This window comes from Petromyzon marinus, chromosome 32 (assembly GCF_048934315.1).
Source record: "Petromyzon marinus isolate PM22_M1 ecotype Great Lakes invasive population chromosome 32, UKy_Petmar_22M1.pri1.0, whole genome shotgun sequence".
Lineage (NCBI taxonomy): Eukaryota > Metazoa > Chordata > Hyperoartia > Petromyzontiformes > Petromyzontidae > Petromyzon > Petromyzon marinus.
The window spans coordinates 11,258,751-11,267,641 of NC_133698.1; the positions used below are offsets into that span (position 1 = coordinate 11,258,751).

The 8,891-nt window shown below is 51.8% G+C and overlaps 1 protein-coding gene across 1 annotated transcript; it reads left to right on the top strand.

Moving 5' to 3' along the window:
- The first annotated feature begins 4,774 nt into the window (after positions 1-4,774).
- Positions 4,775-8,317, top strand: LOC142929652 (uncharacterized). Its single transcript, XM_076071351.1, has 3 exons — positions 4,775-4,871; positions 5,796-6,104; positions 7,407-8,317. The coding sequence occupies exon 3, from the start codon at positions 7,412-7,414 to the stop codon at positions 8,315-8,317; it is 906 nt and encodes a 301-aa protein (XP_075927466.1). The 5' UTR covers positions 4,775-4,871; positions 5,796-6,104; positions 7,407-7,411.
- The last annotated feature ends 574 nt before the right edge of the window (positions 8,318-8,891 follow it).

Below are 8,891 nucleotides of genomic sequence, written 5' to 3' on the forward strand. Positions count from 1 at the left end.
TAAATCTTCAAACTGACTACCATTAACACAAATTCGTCAATTCTCTTTTGAAATGAAGTTTTTAAAAAATATATATTACAGATCTCGTCTTGAGACATGAATCAATAATGTGAATCAATAATAAGAACATGAATCAATAATGTTTCGTTGTCTCCATTCATCCAGTGGTTCTCAATGGAGCTTCATAAACGACAGCTTGGAGGTGACCCCCCAGAGGGAGAAGAAAAGGAATATTATGATATGAGATAAAATATAAACTTAGCGAATGAAATTGATTTAAACTTTTCATTCCAGTTTGAAAATAAATGAAATAACCCGATGTCTCCTAAATAAATGAAATAACCCGATGTCTCCTGACGTTTGGACTATTCCGTATACACCATTAGTACTGATAAGAATAACTAATTTAAAACGACTTCCTGATGAACACTGTGAAATTGGCATCGGAATAATGATCAATCACTTAACTCTTGGCTTGCGTATAAAGCACCCTTCGTTAATCACCATCGCATTGCACGTGACCCCCCCCCCCCTCGCTCTCTCTCTCTCAGTGTATGGGCAAGAGTGTGGGGGCGTACGGACGTCGAGCCTAGGCACCATCAACTCACCGGGTTACCCGGTCGCGTACGAGTCGGCGCAGGACTGCAGATGGGTCATCTCCCTGCCCAGGGGCCCCATCGCGCTCATCTTCATCCCGCCGTTCCGTCTGGGTAACGTCTTACTCTACAGAAAGGGGTGGGGAACGTCCGGCCCGCGGGCCGTATGAGGCACCGCGAATTCATTTGGTGTGGCCCTGCCAAGGCAACCGCAGGCGGGACTCGAAATTCAATAAATCTAGGGAGCAAACCTGGAAAAGCAGTTGCGAGTAGCAACATCGTCAATACCAGCTAACGTCATCACACGCCTCACCAAAGAGAATTAGCTGTGGGTTAATTAAATGTTTGACCAAATATAATTTTTAAGGTGATTCTTTTGTATGGCCCGCGAATGATGTTATAAATATACAAATGGCCCTTGGCAGAAAAAAGTTCCCCACCCACCCCTGGTCTATAGCCAGGGTCGTCCCTGGGGTGATGCGCAGGGTCTGGGGGAAAGTGACACTGCGTGTACCCCCCCCCCCCCCTCCGCTGCCACTCCCGACGCTTTCAAACTAAACCCGAAGTCTTACGTCGAAGCGCGCGGCGATACAACGTTGCGAGCTACAGGAACGCGCTGCTAAACGCACGCGTAAATGCGTTGCGTTTAGCAGCGTGTAGCCTCAACAGACTGTTGGGGCAAATGCTGTTAGCGAGCACCTTTCAGATAATCGTCACTGGTGTTGGCTGTGAGCGGCAATCGAATCATAGCGCAGCACGCTAACCGCTACACTATCGCTCCCCACACACAGAGACACACGCAGACACAAAGATACAAAGATCCCCATATAGCCTTAACAGACTGTAGGGGCAAGTGCTGTTAGCGAGCACCTATGAAGGCCGGAACGGTACACGAGAGGGTGGGTGGTCAGCTCCACGCCCGACCGCCTTTGTCTCCCTAGTGGCAATGTTTACACACCGCACCAGGTACTCATTTGAGGCTGAGTCGATCTAGGGGAGGCCCGGGACCGGTTCGAATAATCGTCACTGGTGTTGGCCGTGAGCGGGAATCAAACCCGGGTCGCCAGGTTCATAGCGCAGCGCGCTAACCGCTACACTATCGCTCCCCACAACACAGACACACACACATACCCACACACACAGACACACAGAGACACACACACACACACGTGCTGTACGTCCACAATCGCGTTCGAGGAATCTAAATGGGCAATGTGCCGGTTGGTGCTGCCTACTCTTCCCCATTCTCTCGTCTATGGAATGCATCGCTATTGCCCATTATCTACGGAATGGACATGACCACAGTACCTGCTCTAGATAAGACGCGGGCGAGCAATGCACATGTTCTGTGTGAATACCGACTCTTCCCCAGTGTCTAGTCCAGTGGTTCTGCTTAACCTGGGGTGTACGCTGCACCCCCTGGGGGTGCGAGAGATGTCCTTTCTGGGGGGTGTGAACCATGGCCAGATCTTTTTCGAAGTTAAATAATCGAAAACAAAACATTGAAGCACGGGCACGTAAGTACAACTCCTTTGTGCCATCCAATGTATGTACTTATTAACATTGTAAAACATTGTGTTTTTACGATTGAGAAACAAAGGGGTGCAAGGCTGCGGTAAAAAAAAGTTAAGAACCACTGGTGTAGTCTATGGAACGTATTGCTGTTCGCCCGTTATCTACGGAATGGCCATGACTACTATTCCTGCTCTCTACAGGATGTGAGCTATTATTGCCCATTCTCTGGGTCAGCTACTATTGCCCATTCTCTAGGTGAGCACCTACTCTGCCCCATTCTCTCTCCAAGCCTACGGAACCTATTGCTGCTGTTCGCCCCCTCTCCCCTTTTGTTCGTCTCGCCGTATGCCCCGCGGCCGTGCGCAGAGGCGGAGCCGACGTTCTGCCAGTTCGACAGCCTCTCGCTCTGGAACGGCGGCCTCTCCTCCGTGGGCCGGCAGGACTCGCTGCTCGCCAAGTACTGCGGTCAGTAACGCACTCGGATGCCGCGGTTTAGGAAAAGAGAACTTGGATGGCGAGGGCCACGGAATTCAATTTGAGACGACAACAACAACAGCAACAATAAAACACATGTGAAGATGAGCGCGATGGGGCTCCTGGGCAAGGGGAGATGATCCATGCGCAGTCCTGCGCCGACTCGTAAGCGACAGGGGTAACCCGGCGAGTTGATGGTACCGAGGCTAGACATCCGCACGTCACCCCACACTTCTGGCAACACACTGAGAGGGAGAGGAGGGCCACGTGCAATGCGATGGTGATTAATTAAGGGTGCTTTGTCCGCAACCCAGGAGTTACCGAGTGATAATTATTATTCCGATGCGAATTTCAAATTGTTCATACGGAGGTGGTTTTAAATCGTGCATTCTGATCAGGCCTAATGGTGTATACAGGGTGGCCCAAAAGTCAGAACACATCAGGTTATTTCATTTATTTTAACACTGGCACGAAAACGTTTTAATTTTGTATTCTTTAAGTTTATATTTTACCTGTCATCATTATTCATAACGATTTTATTCTTCTTCCTGCGGGGATCACCTGATATATATATAAAATTTCAAAAGAGAATGCATGCATCCCTCATGAACGTTAATGGGATTCAGATTGAACATTTGTGAAAATAAATTAAATCCCGATGTGTCCTAACTTTTGGGCCACCCTGCAATGCATTATCCAACTTGCATCCACTCTTATCTCTCTGGCCTCGTTATGAAGAAGTGCCATCGGCCAAAACGTTGCCAATTTTATATTTTACTTTCACGGCCGCACACACAGTGCGTGTTATTGACGAGTGTTTACATGAAATTCGTGATCAATTTTATTTTTCTATTTAAAAAAAAAATATTTTGTATTTTACCAGGTAAGGCCCCGCGGAGCTATGTAGCTGTTTTTTTCAGAAGCGACCTGGCTGCCACAAGTGATAGCTCAACGAAGTGGCTCATCATCATCACGTGGGAATTGATAGCAGCCAAATACTCTCTAAACGCGTGATGTTGTTCCTAAATGCGGAGGAAAAAAATCGGAGGACCCGGATGAAAAATCCACGCGACTAAATATACAGACGTCAGGGTCAGGATCAGGATCGAACCCGCTAGCTCGTGTCTACCAGGCGAGATAGTTAACGTCTCGTCACGTTGGCAGCGCAGGCGGCCCCGTAAAATACGCGGTGATTGTGGATGTTGCGGCGATGATGACTCGTGTCGAGTCAGGTCTCGTTGATTTTGCATCGAGAGACCAGGATTAGTCCCCATTTGCAAGGGCGACCTGCAACAGCAACATGCTGTAGATGTGTCACGTAAATTGAGTTACCAGAGATGTAATTGTTGGTGCGTGAAGACGCTTTGGTTAATAATAACAAGGCAACACAGTGTTGTTATCGATGAGTGCGTTGAGTTTGTTATCTGCGCCTGTGCACGGCTGCTAACGCAGCAGCGTCAATCATCGCCATCACGAGATAATAAAATACAAAATTAATTCAAAACGACCAACATTGTGAACACGTGATGTTATTTGCAAGAGCGACCTGCAGCGAGGAGCACCCTTCGTGGGTGCTCGCTGACGGCACTTGCTCCAAATGCCCGTGAAGGCGACACGGGGCATCTTTGTCGTGTATGATCGACAATGGAAGTCTCTCCACATGTAAACGCGACACTAAAGCCGAATGAGAGCTGGCAACCCCCCACTGCTGGTGAGTGTCGTTGGAGCGTTCTCCCTGTGGACCCCATCACAAGGCTCAGTGACGAGACGACTGCGGAATGTTTGTCTCTGTCTCTCTGTATCTCTGTCTATCTGTGGCTCTGTGTCTCTCTGCCTTTCTGTGTGTCTCTCTGTCTCTGTGTCTCTCTCTGTATCTCTGTTTCTCTGCGTCTGTGTCTCTCTGTTTCTCTGTATATCTGTCTCTGTCTCTCTGTGTCTCTGTCTTTCTGTGTCTCTATCCCTCTGTGTCTCTGTCTTTCTGTGTCTCTGTCCCTCTGTGTCTGTCTCTCTCTGTCTCTCTCTGCCTCTGTCTCTGTCTCTCTCTCTGCCTTTGTGTCTCCGTCTCTCTGTCTCTCTGTCTGTCTCTGTATCTCTGCGTCTCTGTCTCTGTGTCTCTCTGTGTCTCTCTATCTCTGTCTCTCTCTCTGTGTCTCTCTGTCTGTGCGACAGGCGACAACTCCCCGGGCACGTTCATCGCCCCGGAGAGGGAGGTGACGCTGCAGCTGCTCACGGACGCCACCGTCACGGACATCGGATTCTGCCTCTGCTACGTGGGGAGTGGAGAAGGTGAGAGGAGGAGGAGGAGGAGCAGGCGGGGGGGGAGTGGAGAAGGTGAGAGAGGGGGAGAGATTTGCAGGGGGGGGGGGGCGAGTGGGGACGAGTAGGGGGTGGCGGGAGAGTGGGGGGAGAGAGTGACATTTAGGGGTGAGAGAGGGAGGGAGATGTCGTACCTGGGAAACGAAAAAAAGGAATTCGGTGCTAGGAGCAGTGCCAAAGCGTCAGAGGTCGGTCGCGCTCGGGTTAGGGTCAGGGATAAAGGTCAGTGGTGTCAGGATCTGATTGGCTACAGCGGTTAGAATGGTTGTGCGTAGGGTTGCGTGTGGGTTGGTGTTCTCGAGGAGTCGTTTCAACTCGACATGTGGGATTTCGCGAAGCGAACGCAATGAGTCCGTGGGTGTGTTCTGTGTTTGGTTTGTGCCCCGTGGTCGCAGATTTTTTTTTACGTCAAATTTGTTGTCACGAACCCTCGACCACCCGACAAGATATGTGACGTGTACAAATATGTTGTTGTTGTTGTTATTATTGATTCGTGCCGATGTATTGATACATCTCTGACCAATAAGGCCACGGTGTTATTGGCGAATGTGTGTTAGTTGTTGTTGTTGTTGCTGATTGGGAACCACTCCCAACGCAACATCAGCAGCATCACCAAATGGGCGTGTTGCAGATTGATTCCTCAGCTCATAATACATGCGTCCAATCACCTGTGTAATAACCTATGAAATTTCTATTAATATATATTATATGTAATGGGGTTTTGTATGTATTCAAGTTAATCGATTGTTTAAAAATGTTCACGATGGAATTCAATGTCACGGCACGACGAGGTTTCTGTGAAACCGCTGCGAGCGTCATCAGCGAGTGAGTGAGGCTCCTGCACCAGCTGGCTCTGCGCCTCAAATCCGCAACTTCTTCCCATCGCCCCTACAGATCCGTCGAGGTGTCCTCCAGACTGCACTCTGAGAACCACAACGTCTACCACGACCACAACAACAACCACCACCACCACCACTACAACCACTACGACCAGACCTACCTCCACCACCACTACAACCACTACGACTAGACCTACCACCACCACTACAACCACTACGACCAGACCTACCACCACAACAACAACCACTACCACCACCACCCCTCCTCCCACAACCACCACCGCTGCGACCACGCGCGCCACCACCACCACCACCGCTGTCGCTACGACGACGACGACGCCCACCAGCTCGGTGCCACAGAATGGTGAGTGGCCTAAGGGGGTAACAAGGGCGATGGCTGAAGGTGGCACGCTCTTGGCGGAGATGATGGAATTGTTAACAACGTTGCCTCTGTTGTTGGGGCGCTGCGGTGGCGATATGCTAACTAGCTCGCCTGGTATGCAGGAGCGCGTGGGTTCGATCCCTAACCCTGACGCCTGCTGCTGTATATTTGGAGATTGCGTGTCTCTCTCCTCGTGGTCGAGTGAATTTTTCTCCGTGATCATCCACTTTAATCTCTCCACATTTATAATAAACGTACGTCTAGAGTATTTGGCTGCTATAAATTTCCACACGATAAGCCGCTTCGTACGAGCTATCGCTTGTGATGGCCCGGTCGCTTCTGAAGAAGAGCTATATAGCTCGGTGGGGCTTAATTGAATGGCTATTGTTTTCTTGGGCCTTTAATCAAATCTTGCTGACGCTATGTCATCAGAGGTTTGTTGTAAAAAGTTGCGGGTTTACTCTCCGACATACAACCGGTGGTGCTGAAGAAGTAACTAATTGGCGCGTTCTGTTTACGTGACAAACCTTGCTGATTGCCTGGGTCGGGTGGTGGTGGTGGGTTATCGATGCATTTGTATTTACGCGATCTGACTAACCACCACCCCCCCCCCCCCCCTATTATGAATAATATTGGTCGCGAAAAGTCGACGTTGTTAAACTAAATTGTTGACTGCGCTGAGAGTGATCAAGTCGCTCCACTTGCGGAACGCAAGCACCAGATGAGTACACAGCATCTCAGCAGTGCCGGCTCAGTGACCTGACCCCTGACCCCTGATCCACCCAGCCACCGCGAGCATTGAATCGTTGCATTGATCACGCGGCGATGGAGACAATTATGATGACATAATTTCCACGTTGACACTGTTGATGACTGTCATGTCAAACCAATGATAATTCACATTATTATTATGCATACTCTTTGGTTCTTTCGGGAAAGTCACGTAGGTAGAAAAAACAGAAGATCACGCCGTTTTGATCGCCACACAAGCAATCGTCCTCAGGTGGGATTAGGCCGATTGCTCGTGTGGCAATCGAAATGTCGAGATCTATTATTTTTTCTACCTACGTGACTTTACCGAAAGAACCAAAGGGTATGGATTCCTGCAGTCACGAAAGCTTCAAATTGTAATTATCATGATTTTTGACGCATTATCCTAAGGAGGATATGTGCGATACCGTACTTCTCCAGTTTCCATAACGATAACGACGATGCTGATGACGACGACAACGTTATTACCGCAAGCCAATGTCATTCCCTGGCACCGCGCATCCTCTGGCCCAGGCGTCATGGAGTGGATCATGGTCACGCTGGCCCCGGCGTCCGTGGGCTTTGCCACGGGCCTCCTCCTCACCGCCACCGTGTGCGCCCTCGTCTGGGCGCACGTCAAGAAGCGGAAAATGCGACGCAAAATCCTCAGCGGCGGCGGCGGAATCGTCACAGTCGCTCAGGACAACGGCGATCCGCACACGCGGCAGCATCAACAGGAGCATCATCAGCATCATCATCATCAGCAGCAGGAGCTGCAGCAGCAGGAGCTGCCCGCGCCGCCACCGCAGGGCCCGACCCCTCCAGAGGGACTTCCCACCGGCGCCTCTCAGCCGCAGCGCGGGCCCGCAGCCTCCGGGTGGCCCCGCGGAGCGGACCATCGCGACGGCCTGCGCGCGGAAGAGCTCGCGGAGGCGAGGGCCGGCGAGACGTGGCGGGGCTCGTGGGGATCGCCGCGGGGGCCCCTCGGAGAGCGCGCGAGCGGCGCCGGGCTCGGCGGCGTCGTCGCCGCGTCCGGTGCCCAGAGCGTCGCATCCACTCGCCGCTCGTCGCTCGCCGGTCGGCGGGAAGCGAGCCCTCGCGGCTCGCCGGGGCCGCGGGGCAGCCACGGCAACCGCGGCCACGGCGGCACGACGGCGGCGGAGGCGTCGTCGAGCACTCGGAGCCAGGGGCCGGATCGGTGGGCGCGCTGGGTCGATGCCGGGGGGCTGGCGTCAGGGCAGGAGTGGATCGGCGCGGGGGGCCCAGGGGACTCGGAGCGGGGTCGGCGGTGGCGGGAGGAGCGGGGCGGCGAGGTGGAGAATGTCGGGGGTCACGGCAGCCTGCGGGGTCACCGCGGAGGAGCCGGGGATTTCACGGAGACGCGGCGAGCTCGGGGCGTCGGGATCCACAGGACACCCAGCCAGACGGGTTTGGAGTTTGTCTAGTTGTTCTTATTTCCCGTTGTTTTATTTCGGGTTTTAGCTTTTTTTTTACGTTCGCAATTGTCGTGTTATTTTGTTTTTTTTTCATCCGTGCGATCTGGCGCCGTTTTTTTTTGTTGTTGCCCCGAGACGAAGGAATGTCCGTCGTGAACTCTGGCAGAGAAAAGGGCCCCCGAACGATGACGTTGTACCACGTTGCCATTGTGAACGGCTGCAGTGAGCAGTGCACCACCTTGCATCGCAGAACTACGTGCGAGCCACGTGGCCAGGGGAGAGTGGATAGCGGGGCCGGTGGATCCCGCAGAGATCGTCATCATCATCATCATCACGATCCATGGGCACATATCCTGCAGGTGTCCATTGCCACATTTCGTCATTTGTTTCCACTTTCCTCTGTCTTGTGCCAATATGCTCAAGTGGTGCCTCATCTTTCTGACACCAAATCTCTCACGCCGTAGTCAAGCCACTCTCTGTTAGCTCTTCATCTCCTCTTTCCGGTTCCTTCCATTTATTTTCCCAACAATAACAACAACACTTTAAATGCGTTGTTCGGATTGGCGAAACTCCAAACCAACCC